Raw genomic sequence first — 18,072 nt, 5'->3', positions numbered from 1 at the left:
AAGAGAGGAATTCCTGTAGAATGAGTTTTGGGAGTTAGGTAAGAAGTTAGGAAGCAGAATCTCAAGGGTAGTGATCTCCAGGTTGCTCCTAGTGCCATGTGCTAGAGATGTCAGAAATAGAAGGATAAACCAGATGAACGCATGGCTAAGCAGCTGGTGCATTAGGCAGGGATTCAAGTTCGGATCATTGGGATCTGTTCTGAGAGGGGGTGATCTATCTCAGAACCTGAAATGGAGGAGGACCATTATACTGACTCGGAGATTTGCAAGTGCTAATTAGAGGATTAGTATCATTTAAGAAACACTTAAGACAGGTACATAAAGGGATGGAGTTCAGAGGGCTATGGACCAAACACAGGAAATTGGGGCTTGCTAGGTAGGCATTATGGTTGGCAATAGCCATTTTGATGAAATCTTGAAAGTAGCAAGAATGATCTAACGACGCAAACAAAAAAATCTAATTTTAACTGTCTCATAACAATTTATAGAGCATGAAATTAATTTGTAAACTTATACATATAACAAATCAAAGTTACTGTTTTTCTGTTACACATCTAAGTATTCTCAGACAGCAAATTCCAGAACCTTACCATTTTCCAAGTGAAATTTATTTCATTCTCTTCTCTCTATTGCTTTAAATTTATTCTCCCTGGTTTATGGCTCCTCTACCAAAAGGAAATAATCATTTCTATTTACTCCATTTCCCCTTCCCTTCCAGCCTGAAGAAGGTTCTCACCCCAAAATGTCAGCTATTTATTCATCTCCATAGATATTGTCTAATCTGCTGAGTTCCTCCACCATTTTGTGTGTGTTGCTTTGGATTTCCAGCATCTGCAGAATCTCTTGTGTTTATGATTTGGTACCCCATAATTTTATACACTTTTGTACAACGTGTCCCCTCAGAACCCTTTCTTCTAATAATAATCTTAGCTTATCTAGTATTTCTTCAGACCTGCAATTTTCCAAACCTGGCAAAATCCTTGTACTGTAAATATCCAGTGCATCTTCACTGTATATGTCCTCTCTGAATGATCACTGCCTGTACATATGAATGAGTATTTGGGATTAGAGTGAGATGCATTTGCAGGCCGCTGCAGGGCTGCAACTTTTGACTTGCAAACTCTTCAAGTTATGAGCAGTTCTCAGGAATGGAACCCTGTTGTAACCCAGAGAGAGCCCACAATCTGGGGTAGAATTCTATGCCACACTCAAACTGTTATCTAACCGGTGCTGTGCAGTTTAATATAACTTTCCTGTGCTTATTCTATGTTAATAAAGAAAAGCATAACATGTACTTCTTTAATTGCCTTATTCAACTGTTCTGCTATGTTTAGTGATCAGCTGATATGCTCTCCAAAGTTCATTAAAGGTTTTGTCATATACATTCCATTGCTTAGCTGCATATATCAAACAGATTTCTTGTAAGGGGAAGATGTCAGAACAATGTGGGAGCCCAGTGGTAGTTGTTATGTAAGTGAGAATTATGCGTTATAAGGAGGGAGGATAGATATGAAGTTTGGATATTGATGATTGAGCAAACAGGCGCTTGTAATCCATTGCTAAATTAAGCGGGGGGGAAGGGAAAATTAGTACGTAGAATATGGGCCCTTCAGCCTACAATGAGTGCCAACCTATATAAACATACTCCATGACCAATCCATCCCTTCTGTCCTGCAAAGCCTATAACCCTACATTCTTCTTTCTGTCATTTGCCTATCTAAGGAATAAGTGTCCCTACTGTATCAGACCCTGGCTGTGCATTCCAGGCATCCTACTGCTTTCTGTGTAATACAACATACCTCTGACATCTCCCCTGAACTTTCCATCCCTCACTTTAAAAGGATATCCTCTGGTATTGAACCCTCCAAGGACTTGTGCTTGGCTCAATGATCCCCTCCCCGAGCAGCCGCTGCACCTCTGACTTAATGAAGGCCCTGACCCCGCGCTGTACCTCCTGGTTTTAGTTGCCACAGGTTTACAGTCGGGGATCAGGTTGGCAAACAGCAGTGGGGGAGGGATCTTATCACCTGCCCTATTTGTAATGGCGATAGAACCATTAGCTGAAATAATTAGAACGGACTCAGATATTGTGGGCTTCAGAGTTAACCAAGAAGAATATAAGGTTAATTTATTTGCTGATGATGTTCTGATTTGTTTAACAAACCCAATGCAATCATTGCAAAAATTATCTTTTAGATTGGAAGAATATGGGAAAATATCAGGGCATCAAGTAAACTGGGATAAAAGTGAAATTTTACCCCTTACCAAGGGAGATTATAGTCAATGTCGACTAGTAACTCAATTTAGATGGCCGACAAATTGTATAAAATACTTAGGTATAAGAGTCGATAATGATATAAAGAATTTATATAAACTAAATTATTTGCCATTATTGAAAAAAATAAAAGAAGATCTTGATAAATGAATGATGTTACCAATAACATTAATAGGTAGAGTTAATGCTGTAAAAATGAATATATTTCCTAGATTACAATATTTATTCCAAACATTACCAATACAACTGCCCCAGAAGTTTTTTCAAGAATTGAATAAATGTGTGAGCAAGTTTCTTTGGAAAGGAAAGATGTCAAGAATATCGTTGGAAAAATTGACATGTAAATTTGATTCAGGAGGGTTACAACTTCCAAATTTTAAGAATTATTACAAAGCAAATCAACTTAGATTTATTGCATCTTTTTTTGATGAAGAAAAACCGGCATGGATTAGATTAGAATAGAACTAGATAAGATAGGAGAAAATATACCAGAAGATTTTATATATAAATGGGAATCCAAATGGATACGGGAAAAGAAAGAATCTCTTATATTAAGACATTTGATTGATTTATGGAATAAGGTAAATATGGACGATGAAATAAAGAAATCCTTATTAGCAAAAAGAACCTTAATTCAAAATAGGCTTATTCCTTTTACAATGGATAATCAACTTTTACATAACTGGTTTCAAAAAGGGATCAGATATATAGGTGACTGTTTTGAAGGAGGTATATTGATGTCACTTGATCAATTAAAAAATAAATATAAAATATCAAATAACACTCTTTTCTGTTATTTTCAATTAAAGGCCTATTTACGAGATAAATGGGGTCAAACAATGTTAATGCCAAAACCTAATGAAATAGAAATCTTAATTCAAAAAGGAAAAATTAAAAAATTAACATCTTGTATGTATAATTTGATTCAAAAACAGACAATTAAACCAGGAATTCATAAATCAAGACAAAAATGGGAAACTGATTTGAATATTAAAATTGATGAAAAAAATTGGTCAAGACTATGTCTTGATAGTATAATAAACACAATAAATGTCTGACTTAGATTAGTATAATATAATTTTTATATCAATTATACACAACACCACAGAAAATAAATAGATTAAATTCAAATTTATCTGACCAATGTTTTCGATGTAATCAAGAAATTGGTACCTTTTTACATTTTACTTGGTCTTGTTTTAAAATTTAACCTTTTTAGATAAATTTAAGACTTTTACTGGAACAAGTTATTGGAATACAACTCCCACATTGCCCAATATTATTTTTATTAGGTGATATTGAAGGGATAATACCGAAACCTAAATTGAATAAATATCCCAAAAAATTTATAAAAATTGCATTGGCAGTAGCCAAAAAAGCTATTGCAGTTACTTGGAAATCAGATTCATATTTAACTATGGATCATTGGAATAATGAAATATATAGCTGCATTCCACTTTAAAAATAACTTATAATTTAAGAAATGAATATATTTTTGAAAATTTGGCACTCCTATCTACAAAAGATAGGATTAAATATATAGGTCCTTTGAAGATAAAATTATAAGTTATTTGGGGAAAATAAAAACTAAAGTTACTTAAAACTCCATGGAGCATGTGGGGATCCTCCGATAGCCAGGCAATCTTTCTATCTTTCTTCTTTCTTTCTTTTTTCTTTTCTTTTTTTCCCAGATAGGGATCTAAGGGGGGGGAGGGTTAAGGGGAGGGGGGAAGGTCAATATTAATTTTTCACTATTCTAATATTCTATTCATTTTATGTAATTCTCTTAAAATTTTAATAAATAAATTTTTTAAAATTTAAAAAGTAGCAGGGTATATGACGAAGCCCCACAAAACTGAGGATTTCTGACAGTGATTGGTGGCAGGGGCCCATCATACTCCATTGCCACACTTTTCAGGTGGCTCTGGAAGTCGAGCCCCAATAGCACAGGGGCACACAGTTGAGGCATGACCAGTAACGCAAAGTCCCGATATTCTGTGCCCTGCACCACCAATGTCACTACACAACACCCTCCCCCTGCCCCCCCCCGGATGTCTGTGGAATGCAATCCAGAAGCCATGATGACCCTCTGGCTTACCGGCTGTGTCACGAGTCCGCAGCTTTGCACCGTGTCCAGGTGAATAAATGTGGCACCAAGAGCCCCAAAAGAACTGGTCAATAGGCATTCAGGGAATAGATAGATAGATAGATAGTTACTTTATTCATCCCCAAGGGGAAATTCAACATTTTTCCAGTGTCCCATACACTTATTGTAGCAAAACTAATTACATACAGTATTTAACTCAGTATAATTATGATATGCATCTAAAATCACCCTCCACCCACCAGAGCCCACAACAGAGAGAATACTCTGCACAGGCAAAAGTTACACTTAGCATAAGATGCTAAGTGTAATTCTTAAGTGAGAGAGTGAACAGCCAGAGGTCATGGTCCATATTGATACCAATTACATAGGTTGAAAAAGCATGGAGGTCCTGCAAAGTGAGTTCAGGGAGTTACATGCCAAGTTAAAGAGCAGGACCTCCAGGGTTGTGATATAAGGATTGTTACCCATGCCACATGCTAGTGAGATCAGAAATAGGAAGATTATACAGTTTAATATGCAGCTAAGGAATTGGTGTAGGAGAGAGGGCAATGGATTTTTGGATCATTGGGCTCTCCTCCAGGGTAGGTGGGACCTGTACAGGAGAGACTGTTTAACCCTGAAATGGAAGGGACTAATATCCCAGTGGAAAGGTTTGCTAGTGCTGTACAGGCCGGCGGAGTGGGGTTTAAACTAGAGTTGCAGAGGGATAGGAACCAGAGTGTCAGAACAATAATAGAGAAGTTGTGCAGAAAGATGTTGTTAAGAAATCAGACAAAGTTAAGAATCAAAAAGTTGAGTATGGTGTGACTATGTCCTGAGGTGCATATATTTCAATGCAAGAAGTATCATAGGGATTAGATTAGCCCAGGGCATGGATCAACACCTGGAATTATGATATTGTAACCATCAGTGAGATTTGGTTGCCGGAAGGGCAGGATTGGCTTGTCAAAAATCCAGGGGTCCATTGTTTTAAATGTGAGAGAGCGGGAGGGATTAAAGGAAGAGGGGTAGTGATACTAGTCAGGGAAAATATCATGGCTGTGCTCAGTCAGGACAGACTGGAGAACTCAACTCATGGGGTGTCATGGGTGGAACTGAGCAATATGAAAGGTATGACCACATTAATGGGATTATATAACAGAGCACCAAACAGTCTGAGGGATTTAGATTTGTAGAGAGGTTGTGGAGTGTTGCAAGAAAAAAAACATAAGGTTGTTATAGTAGGTGATTTTAACTTTCCACACATTGAGTGGGAGTCCCATACAATAAAGGGACTAGATGGGATAGAGTTTGTCAAATGTGTTCCGGAAAGTTTCCTTAATCAGTATGTAGAAGTCCCAACAAGAGAGTGTGTGATACTTGATCTGCTATGAGGGAATGAAACAGGGCAGGAGAAAGAAGTTTGTGTAGGGAACATTTTGCATCTAGTGATCACAATGCCATTAGTTTCAAAGTAAATATGGAAAAAGATAGAGCTGGACTGCGGGCTGAGATTCAAAATTGGAGAGAAGTATAGATTTGGACAGGCTTCTTTCTGGCAAAAGTGTACTTGGTAAGTGGGAGGCCTTCAGAAGTGAAGTTTTGAGAGTACAAAGCTTGTATGAGACTGTCAGAATAAAAGGTAAAGACAACAAGTATAGGGAACCTTGGTTTAAAAGAGATACTGAGGCGGTGGTTAAGGAAAAAATAGGAGGTGCCTAGCAGACATAGGCAGGTAGGATCAAATAAGAAATCCGGAGGAATAAGACTGCATGAGATTGCCCTAGCAGATAAGGTGAAGGAGAATCCCAAGGGATTCTACAGATATACTAACAGAAAAAGGATTGTAAGGGCCAAAATTGGTACTCTGTGAGATCACAATGGAAATTCATGCATGGAGCCAAACGAGATGGGGGAGATCTTGAATTAATTATTGGCATCTGTATTTACTCAAAGGACGGACATGGAATCTATAAAGGTGAGGTAAAGCGACATCAACTTCATGGACCCTATACAGATTACAGAGAAGGAAGTGTTTACTGCATTGAGGCAAATTAGGGTGGATAAATTCCCAGGACCTGACAAAGTGTTCCCTAAGACCTTGTGGGAGGCAAGTACATAATCTCCCAGGCCCCTAGCAGAAATATTTACCAGAGGATTGGAGCAAAGCCAATGTTGTTCTGCTATTTAAGAAAGGCTCTAAAAATAAACCAGGAAATAATAGACCGATGAGCCTGACATCAGTAATGGGAAAATTATTGGAAGGTATTCTAAGGGACTGGCTATATGAGGATCTGGGCAGATATAGACTGATTAAGGATAGTCAACAAGGCCTCATGCTTGGTAGGTCGTGTCTAACCAATTTTATAGATTTTTTGAGTAAGTTACCAGGAACGTTGATAAAGGCAAGGCAGTGGATGCTGTCTACATGGATTTTAGCAAGGCATTTGATAAGGTCCTTCATGGGAGGTTGGTCAAGAAGGTTTGGCTCGGCATTCAAGATGAGGTAGTAAATTAGATTAGACATTGACTTTGTGGGAGAAGCCAAAGAGTGGTAGTAGATGGTTGCCTCTCTGACTGAAGGCTTGTGACTAGTGGAGTGCCTCAGGGATTGGTGCTGGGCCCAGTGTTGTTTGTCATCTATATCCATGATCTGGATGATAATGTGGTTAACTGGATCGGCAAATCTGCAGATGACACTAAGATTAGGGGGTGTAGTGACAGTGAGGAAGACTGTCATGGCTTGCAGTGGGATCTGGACCAGCCGGAAAAATGGGCTGAAAAATGGCAGATGAAATTTAATGTAGACAAATGCAAGGTGTTGTACTTCGGTAGGACCAACTATGCTATGTCTTACACAGTGAATGGTAGGGGACAGGGGAGTGCAGTGGGACAAAGGAATCTCAGAATACAGGTCTGTATTTCATTGAAAGTAGTGTAACAGGTTGATTGGATGGTAAAGAAATCTTCTAGCACATTGGTCTTCATAAATCAGAGTATTGAGTACAGGAGATGGGGTGCTATGTTGAAGTTGTACAAGACATTGGTGAGATCTAATTTGGAGTATTGTGTGCATTTTTGGGCACCTACCTCCAGGAAAGATGTAAATCAGGTTGAAAGAGTACAGAGAAAATTTACAAGGATGTTGCTAGGACTGGAAGGCCAGAATTATGAGGAAAGATTGAATAGTTTGGACTTCATTCCTGGAATGTAGAAGATTGAAAGGAAATTTTTATATGAGTATACAAAATTATGAGGGTATAGTTAGGGTAAATGCAAGTAGGCTTTTTCCACTGAAGCTGGGTGGGACTACAAATGGAGGTCATGGGTTAAGGATGAATGGCGAAAAGTTTAAGGGGAACATGAAGGAAACTTTCTTCACTCAGAGGGTTGTGAGAGTGTTGAATGACCTGCCAGACCAAGTGATGCACAAAAGCTTGATTTCAACGTTCAAGAGAAGTTTGGATAGGTACATGGATGTTAGAGGTATGGAAGACTATGGTCTCATTGCAGGTTGATGGGAGAAGGCAGTTTAAATGGTTCAGCACAGACCATTAGAAACTTTGACAGACGTCTATAGATGTGTAGTGGAGGGTATATTGATTGGCTGCATTGAATTGAATTGTATTTCGGTTTATTGTCATTTAGAAACCACAACTGCAATGCAGTTAAAAAACGAAACAACGATCCTCCAGAATGATATCACAAAAGCACACAACAAAACAGACTACACCAGAAAATCCACATAACATTTGGCAATCCCCAAATCCAGAGTCTGGAGAGGCTGCTGCGTAGTAATATTGAGCTACCATCTTAGCGCATTCCCCAGAAAGGTGCTCCAAATCCACCAGACAAAACAAGACTACCCAGACACACCAAATCAGCAGACCAACTCTACCATCCAACAAACCAAAAACTAAAGCTACAAGACCTACACAAAACCACATAGTTACATATAGTTAACATATAGTTACAACAGTACATTACAGCCTGGTATGGAAACAGCAATATCCTTCAACAGAAAATCCTATAAAAAGTATTGAATACAGCTCAGTCCATCACAGGTAAAGCCCTCCCCACCACTGAGCACATCTACACGAAGCATTGTCCTAGCAAAGAAACATTCATCATCTGGGATCCCCACCACTCAGGACATGCTCTTTTCTCGCTGCTTCTAAAAGGGAAGTGGAAAGCAGTATTTTCATTACAATTATCATTTCCCACTAAGAGGCCTTCCCTTCACACTCAGTGGCATTGGTGTTAACAAATCCTCTCCAATAACATTCTGGAGGAGGCTAGTAGTCACCTTTTACCTACAATTTAACTAGACCAGCTACATAAAAACTATAGCTAGAAAAGCAACTTGAAGACTGAGCATCCTACAGCATTATTATTCATCTCTTAAGTACTTAAGCCTTCCATCATCTGCAAGGCACATGTCAGGAACATTACTAGTACTTTTTTTTACAAATAGTTTCATAAAGTCAGGAGGCTCGACAACATCTGCAACAAAGCAGACTGTTGTTGACTCACACTCCATCCATCAACCTGAATATTAATTCCCTTGGCTATCAGTGCACCACAGCTACAAAATGCATTGCAGCAATGGAACATGGTTTGCTCAACTGTATTCATCAAAATCTCCAGCTCTGTCGCCACAAACACATACCTGCAAGTTCCATATTATCCTGACTCTGATTGTTGCAGGGCTAAAATTCCACCTAATAACATGGGAGAACCTTCAGAATAAATAACTAAAGAAGACACATGGGTTAGCTGATTGGATGAGTGTCAAATGAAATTCAGGACAGGAAAGTGTTAAGTGAAACACAGCACAGAAAGTAAGGAGAAATAAGAACAGATCCATGGAGTTTGCAAGAGGATTTACAATGTAAAGATCCTAGGGAGAGAGTAGAAAGTATTTGTTAGGATGATCATTTTATCTATAGGACTAAACCAGAAAATCTGGATTGTTCTCCATAATGTGTAAGTTTGGTAAATATATACAAGAGTAGTTTAGGTGGAGTAAACTGAGGGAATATTTTCATATTAATATGCGGTTAAGTACCAGAAACACAGACTTAAAATTTGGGGCAAATGTTACAAGAGGAATGTGAGAATGAGCTTTTTCATATTCTATGCGGTTATGATTTGGAATTTGTTGCCTGTAGGGGAAATGGAAACAGAATCAATCATTGCCTTCAAAGAATAATTTTTTAGGCACTTGAGAAAGAATAATTTTCTAGGCTATTAAGAAAGAGTTGTGAGGAAGAATGATAGGATTGCTGAGCCATGAGCAGGATAGATAATGAGCCCAATGATTTCCTGCACGGTAACAGTTCTTTGATCCTACAATGACTATAGCGCTTCAATATGGTACTTCATTGTCACTTTCTTGAGGAAAATATATTCAATGCTGGTCTTTTTAGTAAAAGTTACATCATAAAACATTTATACACTCTTACAATGATGACAGTCCCTTGCAAATTCCTACAAATAATTTAGATTTAAAAAGTAGTTCTGTTTTTTATTAATAGCATCACTCATTTTCAATTTATACTGTAATTTAATCTTCAGGCTGCTAGAGTGTAAATGGAATTGAGGAAATATGGATCTCTTTGCAATGGTCTTTTTCCCATGCCTGTACAACATGGAAAAAAGTATGAAACAAATTTTGTTTCAGGTGCTCCATAATTCCTGAAATTGATCTGAAACGAGATTAGGTTCACTACAGGTGCTTATAAAGGTACACATTTGTTCCTGAAATTATGCAGTTTTGAGTAGAGATTTACTCAGAGTACAAACAGCTTAACAAACAGCTGTTTTTCTGTGGCTGTCAATGATAGCAAAATTCTCTGTTTGAGATCATTGTAATGCATATTTCCTACAATTTAGTGAGGTAATGCACTTAAGGAAGTTAAATTCTTATGGAACATATAGAGTAAATGGCAGAGGTCTTGAGGTATAAGTTCATAGCTTGGATGGTATGTTGCCTCCCTGGTGCCTGGATCAGGATATCTTAGATATCTTGGTATCAGAAGTCTTAGTGCATATTGGCACCAATAACATAGGTTGACAAGGTGAGGGATGCCCTGAAGAGAGATATTAGGGAGCTAGGTAGAAAGCTGAGAAACAGGACCTCAAGGTAGTAATCTCTGGATTGCTGCCTGTGCCACGTACCAGTGAGGGAAAGAATAAGATGATTTGGCAGGTGAATGCATGACTGAAGAATTGGTGCAGGGACAGGAGTTCAGATTTATGGATCATTGGGATCTCTTCTGGTGAAGAAACAACCTATTTAAAAGGGACAAGTTACACCTGAACCCAAGGAGGTCCAATATCCTTGCAGACAGGTAGGCTAGAGTTGTTTGGGTGGATTTAAAAGGAATTTGGCAAGGGGATGGGAATCAGGGTGATAGTGCTGAAGATGAGGTAGTTGATTTACAAACAGAGGCAACGTGTAGTGAGACTCCTAGCAAGGAGGCAGATAATAAGGCAAAATGGCAGGCAAAAGGATGAATTGCAATGTAAAAGGTGAACAAAATCGAAAAAGGCGAATACAGGATTAAAGGTGATATATTTAAATATGCACAGTATACAGAATAAAGTCAATGAACTTGTAGCACAGTTACAAATTGGCAAGTATGATGTTGTAGGCATCACTGAGTCATAGCTGAAAGAAGATTATAGCTGAAAGCTAAATGGCCAAGGGTACACATTGTATCGAAAGGATAGGCAGGAAGATAGAGGGGGTGGCATCGCTCTGTTGGTAAAAAATGAAATTAAATCATTAGTAGTGACATATGGTCAGAAGGTATTAAATCATTATGGATAGAGCTAAGGAACTGCAAGGATAAAAAGACCCCGAAGGCAGTTATATATAGACACCCAAACATTAATAAGAATGTGGTCTACAAGTAACAACGGGAGATAGAAAATGCATGCCAAAGGGGCAATGTTACAATAGTCATGGGGGATTTCAATATACAGGTAGACTGGGAAAATCAGGTTGGTTCTGGATTGCAAGAGGAGGAATTTCTAAAGTGCCTATGAGATGGTGTTATAGAGCAGCCTGTGGTGGAGCCTACTAGGGGCCCAGCTATTCTGGATTGTATGATGTGCAATGAACTGGAATTGATTAGAAAGCTTAAGGTAAAAGAACCCTTGGGGACAAATGAACATAATGTGATTGAATTCACCTTGAAATTTGAGAAGGAGAAGCTAAAGTCAGATGTATCAGCATTACAGTGGAGAAAAGGGAATTACAGAAGCATGAAAGAGGAGTTGGCCACTAATTGATTGGAAAAGAACACTGGCAGGGATGACTGCAGAGCAGCAATGGCTGGAATTTCTGGAAGCAATTCAGAATGCAAAGAGGAAGAAGTGTTTTAAAGGCAAGATCAGATAACCATGGCTAACAAGGAAAGTCAAAGCCAACATTAAAGCCAAAGAGAGGGCATATAATAGAGCAAAAGTTAATGGGAGGTTAGGGGATTGGGAAGCTTTTGAATACTAACAGAAAGCAACTAAAAAAAAACATTAAGAAAGTAAAGATGGAATATGAAAGTAAGCTAACCAATAATATTAAAGAGGATACTAAAAGATTCTTCACATACGTAAAAGTGTAAAAGAGAGGCAAGAATGGATATTGGACTGCTAGAAAACAATGCTGGAAAGGTAGTAAAGGGGACAAAGGAATGCCGGACAAACTGAATAAGTATTTTGCATTAGTCTTCACTGTCAAAGACACCAAAAATATGGTGGAAGTTGCAGTGTTAGGGGTCATGAAGTGTGTGATGTTACCATTACTAGAGAGAAGGTTCTTGGAATACTTAAAGGTCTGAAGGTAGGTAAGTCACCTGGACAAGATGATGTACACTCAGGGTTCTGAAAGAGGTGTCTGAAGAGATTGTGGAGGCATTGGTAATGATCTTTCAAGAATCACTAGATTCTGGAATGGATCCAAAAGACTGCAAGACTGCAAAAGTCTCTCCATTCTTCAAAAAGGAAGAGAGGCAGAAGAAAGAAAACTATAGGCCAGTTAGTCTGACCTCAGTAGTTGGAAAGAATGTTAAGGATGTGGTTTTGGGGTACTTGGAAGTACATGATAAAATAGGCCATAGTCCGCATGATTTCCTCAAGGGAAAATCTTGCCTGACAAATCTGTTGGAATTTTTTGAAGAAATAGCAAGCAGGATAGACAAAAGAGTCTTGGTTGATGTTGCAAACTTGGATTTTAAGAAGGCCTTTGACAAGATGCCACACATGAGGCATGAGCTATGAGCCCATGGTATTACAGGAAAGATTCTAGCATGGATAAAGCAGTAGCATGATTGGCAGGTGGCAAAGAGTGGGAATAAAGGGAGACATTTCTGTTTGGTTGCTGGTGACTAGTGGTGTTCTGCAGTCTATGTTGGTTCTGATTATTTTTATGTTATATGTCAATGATTTGGATGATGGAATTGATGGCTTTGTTGCAAAGTTTGCAGATGATATGAAGATAGGTGGAGGGGCAGGTAGTTTTGAGGAAACCTACAGAAGGACTTAGACAGTTTAGGAGAATGGGCAAGGAAGTGGCAGATGATATACAGTGTAAGGAAATGTATGGTCATGACCTTCAGTAGAAGAAATGAAAGGGTTGATGTGGTAAACTATGTATACCTGTCTGGACACGACCCTCTGCTGACTGCTCCTGTGGCTCCTCCCACAGACCCCTGTATAAAGGCGATTGGAGGAACTGCTCCTCCCTCAGTCTCCGAGATGTCGTGCTCCGTTTTGCTGCTAATAAAAGCCTATTGTTCACCTCCCATCTCTGAGAGTTATTGATGGTGCATTAATTTTATTAGCAGCAATTTTAAAACATGGAGAGCATTTTACAACCCAACAGATTGGATCTGGACCCTCAATCCCAGGAAGCCAGCGACACTTTCGAATTCTGGCTAACATGCTTCGAATCATACCTGGAGGAGATTCATATGACCAACCCTGCCACAATGCGCAGGGTTCTCCTCTCCAGAGTCAGTGCAAGGGTCTACTCCATGATCAGAGACCAAACAGACTACCAGGGTGCGATGGATGCCCTCAAAAGACAATACTGGCGGCCGGTGAACACCGTCTACGCAAGACATCGCTTAGTGACACGGCGACAGTGGGCCAGGGAGTCAAGCGCTGAGTTCGTCCGGGCCCTACAGACACTCGTGCGGGCCTGTGACTGCAGGGGACTGATGGCGGAACAGCATGCGGAGCTGCTAATAAGAGACGCCTTTGTTATGGGGATCAGGTCAGTGTACGTGCGCCAGCAGCTGCTTGAACACGCCAATCTTACCTTACATTCGGCGATCGGGCTGGCTGACATGCTGGAGGCCGCTCTGCATGATGCTGACGCTGTCCAGGTGCATGATCTCCCGCTGGCCCCGTGGTCGCTGCAGCCCCTGCAACCCGCTGGTGAATCGACCTCAGCTGCTGCCAGTCGCGAGTCCGTGAAGTCCACACAACCCACCGGTGAGTCGACCATGGCTGCTGCCAGTCGCTAGTCCACGCAGTGTCACTTCTGCAGACTCGAAAAGCACCCCCGAAAACGCTGCCCAGCCCAAGAAGCTACCTGCTCCAGCTGAGGAAAGAAGGGCCACTTCGCCAAGGCCTGTAAGTCCAAACTACGAGCGGGGTCGAGCAGCACCGCGTGCAAGGCATGGGGTCGCCATCTTGGTCACCGCCATCTTGCCTGCCTGCCGCGTGCGAGGCATGAGGGCGGCCATCTTTGTCGGCACCAATTCGCCCCACCTCCAACCCACAGGTGCTTACCGGATACCAAGACGGCGATGCATCTCTGGCCTCCGTGACCCTCGACCAAAGCACTCCACACCAGCTCACAAGGTCAATGATGGACATCCTGGTGGAGGGGCACAGGACTAGCTGCTTGTTTGACACGGGCAGTACTGTGAGTTTTATTCATCTGGACACGGTGCGACACTGAGGTCTCGTGACACAACCGGTAAGCCAGAGGGTCACCATGGCTTCTGGATTGCATTCCACAGACATCCAGGGCAGGCGGGGGGGGTTGTGTAGCGATACTGTTGGTGCAGGGCACAGAATATCGGGACTTTGCGTTACTGGTCATGCCTCAACTGTGTGCTCCTGTGCTATTGGGGCTCAACTTCCAAAGCCACCTGAAAAGTGTGACAATGGAGTATGACAGGCCCCACCCACCAATCACTGTCAGAAATCCTCAGTTCTGTGGGACTTCGTCACATACCCCGCTACTGACCAAACACACACACACACTCCGACCCACACATCCCACCCAACACCATGCCAACAGCCGTGCTACTGACACCACTTGCAGCCTCTCCACCCTCAAGATCCCTCCCCCACCGCTGTTCGCCAACCTGAACCCCGACTGTAAACCTGTGGCAAGTAAAAGCAGTAGGTACAGCGCGGGGGACAGGGCCTTCATTCAGTCAGAGGTGCAGCGGCTACTCAGGGAGGGGATCATTGAGCCAAGCACAAGTCCTTGGAGGGCCCAGGTGGTCGTTGTTCAGACCGGGCAGAAAAATAGGATGGTCATGAACTATAGCCAGACCATCAATAGGTTCACGCAGCTTGACGCGTACCCCCACCCCGCATCGCGAATATGGTCAATCAGATAGCTCAGTACAAGGTGTACTCGACCATAGACCTGAAATCCGCTTACCATCAGCTTCCCATCCACCCGGAGGACCGCCCCACACCACCTTCGAGGCGGGCGGCAGGCTCTATCACTTCATGCGCATCCTCTTCGGTGTCACGAATGGTGTCTCTGTCTTCCAGAGGGAAATGGACCGGATAGTGAACCAGTGCCAACTGAAGGCCACATTCCCATATCTGGATAACATCAGTCACGACTGGCAGGATCACGACACCAACCTCCAAACAATTTTTCCAAGCAGCCAAAGCTCTTAACCTTAACTATAACAGGGACAAGTGTGTGTTCGGAACTAGCCGACTTGCTATCCTTGGGTATGTCGTGGAGAACAGGGTCATTGGCCCTGATCCTGACCGTATGCGCCCCCTGTTGGAACTTTGGAACTCCCTCTTCCCACCACCCTCAGAGCTCTCAAACGGTGCCTGTGCTTCTTTTCCTATTACGCCCAATGGGTCCCTCACTACGCAAACAAGGCCCGCCCCCTGATCAAGTTCACCGCATTTCCCCTCAGCAGAGGCCCACGCGGCCTTCAGCCGCATTAAAGAGGACATTGCCAAAGCAACGATGCATGCGGTGGACGAGACCATTCCCTTCCAAGTAGAGAGTGACGCCTCCGACTTTGCGCTGGCTGCTACCCTCAATCAGGTAGGAAGGCCGATAGCATTCTTCTCTCGTACCCTTCAAGACCCTGAAACTTGGCACTCCGCAGTGGAGAAAGAAGCCCAGGTCATAGTGGAAGCTATTATGCACTGGAGGCACTAACTCGCCGGCAAACGGTTCACCTTGCTGACCGACCAGTGCTCAGTTGCGTTCATGTTTAGCAACCAACAGTGGGGCAAAATCAAAAATGATAAAATTTTGAGGTGGAGAATAGAATCCACCAACAACTATGACATCCTGTACCGGCCTGGAAGGCTCAATGAGCCCCCTGATGCCCTATCCCGGGGAGCATGTGCCAGCACGCAGCTTGACTGGCTATACGCCCTCCATGCAGATCTTTGCCACCCAGGAGTCACCTGGCTTTACCATTTTGTGAAAGCCCGTAACCTGCCTTACTCCCTTGAGGAAATCAGGACGATGACCAGGGACTGTCAAGTCTGCACTGAGTGCAAACCGCACTTCTACCGTCCTGAAATGGCACAACTTATCAAGGCCACCTACCCCTTTGAGTGACTGAGTGTTGACTTTAACGGCCCCTTTCCCTCCACCGACTGCAATGTGTACTTTCTCAACATCATCGACGAGTACTCACAGTTCCCCTTTGCCATCCCCTGCCCCGATACCACTGCCACGTCCGTCATAAAAGCCCTGCGCCAGCTCTTTACTCTGTTCGGATATCTCTGCTATATCTACAGTAATAGAGGGTCCTTGTTTATGAGTGATGAGTTGCGCCAGTTCCTGCTGGCTAGGGGTATTGCTACTAGTAGGACCACGAGCTATAGTCCCCAGTGGAATGGACAGGTGGAGAGGGAGAATGTCATGGTGTGGAAGGCCACACTCTTAGCCCTTAGGTCAAAGGGATTGCCGGTCTCTCGCTGGCAGGAGGTCCTCCCCGAGGCACTCCACTCCATCGCTCCCTGTTATGCACGTCCACCAATGCCACCCCTCATGAGCGACTCTTTTCTTTTCCCAGGAAGTCTGCCACTGGGACCACCCTACTGGCTTGGCTGACGTCCCCAGGGCCAGTGCTGCTCCGGAAACATGCGAGGAGCAATAAATACTCCCCGATGGTCGAGAGGGTTCACCTACTTCATGCAAACCCCTAGTATGCCTACGTGGTCTTAGCTGATGGGCGGGAGGATACGGTCTCCGTCTGCAACCTGGTGCCCGCAGGAGCACCAGACCCCTACCCCGAACACTTCACGGTGACTATGAACCCCGTACCCACCAATGTATATACTCACGAGACACTGCGCACACCAAGCCCTACACAGACTCCTCACGACTCTCCCATACCGGGCACCACGCACACGTATGAGGGATTACTGATGCCTTACGGGCTGGCACCTCAAATCAGGCCGGAGCCAGCACAACCACCGGCACTGGTGGAATTACCACCGGTGCTACGTAGATCACAGCAACAGACTCGACCGCCTGATAGACTTAACCTGTAAATATACTTGTAAGAAAATTTGCCCCATGGGGGCTCTATTTTAAAACAGAGGTGGGGGTGACTGTGGTAAACTATGTATACTTGTCTGGACACGCCCCTCTGCTGACTGCTCCTGTGGCTCCTCCCACAGACCCCAGTATAAAGGCAATTGGAAGCACTGCTCCTCCCTCAGTCTCCGAGATGTCGTGCTCCCTTTTGCTGCTAATAAAAGCCTATCGTTCACCTCCCATCTCTGAGAGTTATTGACGGTGCATCAGCTGACTATTTTCTAAGTGGAGAGAACATACAAAAAAAACTGAAATGCAGAGAGACTTGGGAATCCTTGTACATGATTCCCTAAAAGTTAATTTGCAGGTTGGGTCTGCGGTGAGAAGGGGAAATGCAATGTTAACATTCATTGCAAGAGGACTAGAATATAAAAGCAAGGATGTAACGTTGAGATTTTATAAAGCAGTGGTGAGGCCTCCCTTGTAATGTTGTGAGCAGTTTTGGGCCCCTTATCTCAGAAATGAAGTGCTGAAACTGGAGAGGACTCAAAGAAGGTTCACAAAAATGATTTCGGGATTGAAGAGATTATCATATGAAGAGCATTTGATGGCTCTGTGCTTGGATTCGCTTGAATTCAGAAGTATGAGGGGTGACCTAATTGAAACCTATTGAATGGTGAAAGCAACACACACAAAATGCTGGAAGAATTCAGCAGGCCAGGCAGTATCAATGGAAAAAAAGTACAGTTGACATTTCAGTCCAAGACCCTTTGGCAGGACTGGAGAAAAAAAGAATGGTGAAAGGCCTTGATAGAGTGGATGTGGAAAGGATGTTTCCTATGGGGGAGTATCTAAGACCAAAGGACACAGCCTCAAAGAGGGGTGTCCTTTTATAACAGAGATAAGGAGGAATTTCTTTAGCCAGAGAGT

At 42.5% G+C, this 18,072-nt stretch overlaps 2 protein-coding genes across 4 annotated transcripts in view; one reads left to right on the top strand and one right to left on the bottom strand.

The window, feature by feature from the left end:
* Window positions 1-18,072, bottom strand: part of fbxl13 (F-box and leucine-rich repeat protein 13) — a 181,690-nt gene that overhangs the window by 78,572 nt on the left and 85,046 nt on the right. For 2 of the 3 annotated variants that reach the window (XM_059987209.1, XM_059987207.1), the window contains exon 11: window positions 3,873-3,974. The exons of the other annotated variant lie outside the window; for it this stretch is intronic. In XM_059987209.1, coding sequence (XP_059843192.1) covers window positions 3,873-3,974 — 102 coding nt within the window. The remainder of the gene's footprint in view (window positions 1-3,872; window positions 3,975-18,072) is intronic. 3 annotated transcript variants of the gene reach the window in all.
* lrrc17 (leucine rich repeat containing 17) overlaps window positions 1-18,072 on the top strand; it is a 49,163-nt gene that overhangs the window by 17,937 nt on the left and 13,154 nt on the right. The gene's annotated exons all lie outside the window — the stretch shown is intronic.

This window comes from Hypanus sabinus, chromosome 13, assembly GCF_030144855.1.
Source record: "Hypanus sabinus isolate sHypSab1 chromosome 13, sHypSab1.hap1, whole genome shotgun sequence".
Taxonomy (NCBI): Eukaryota; Metazoa; Chordata; class Chondrichthyes; order Myliobatiformes; family Dasyatidae; genus Hypanus; species Hypanus sabinus.
Note: the sequence above shows the minus strand (reverse complement) of the source record. Positions and strands in the feature narration are given on the sequence as shown.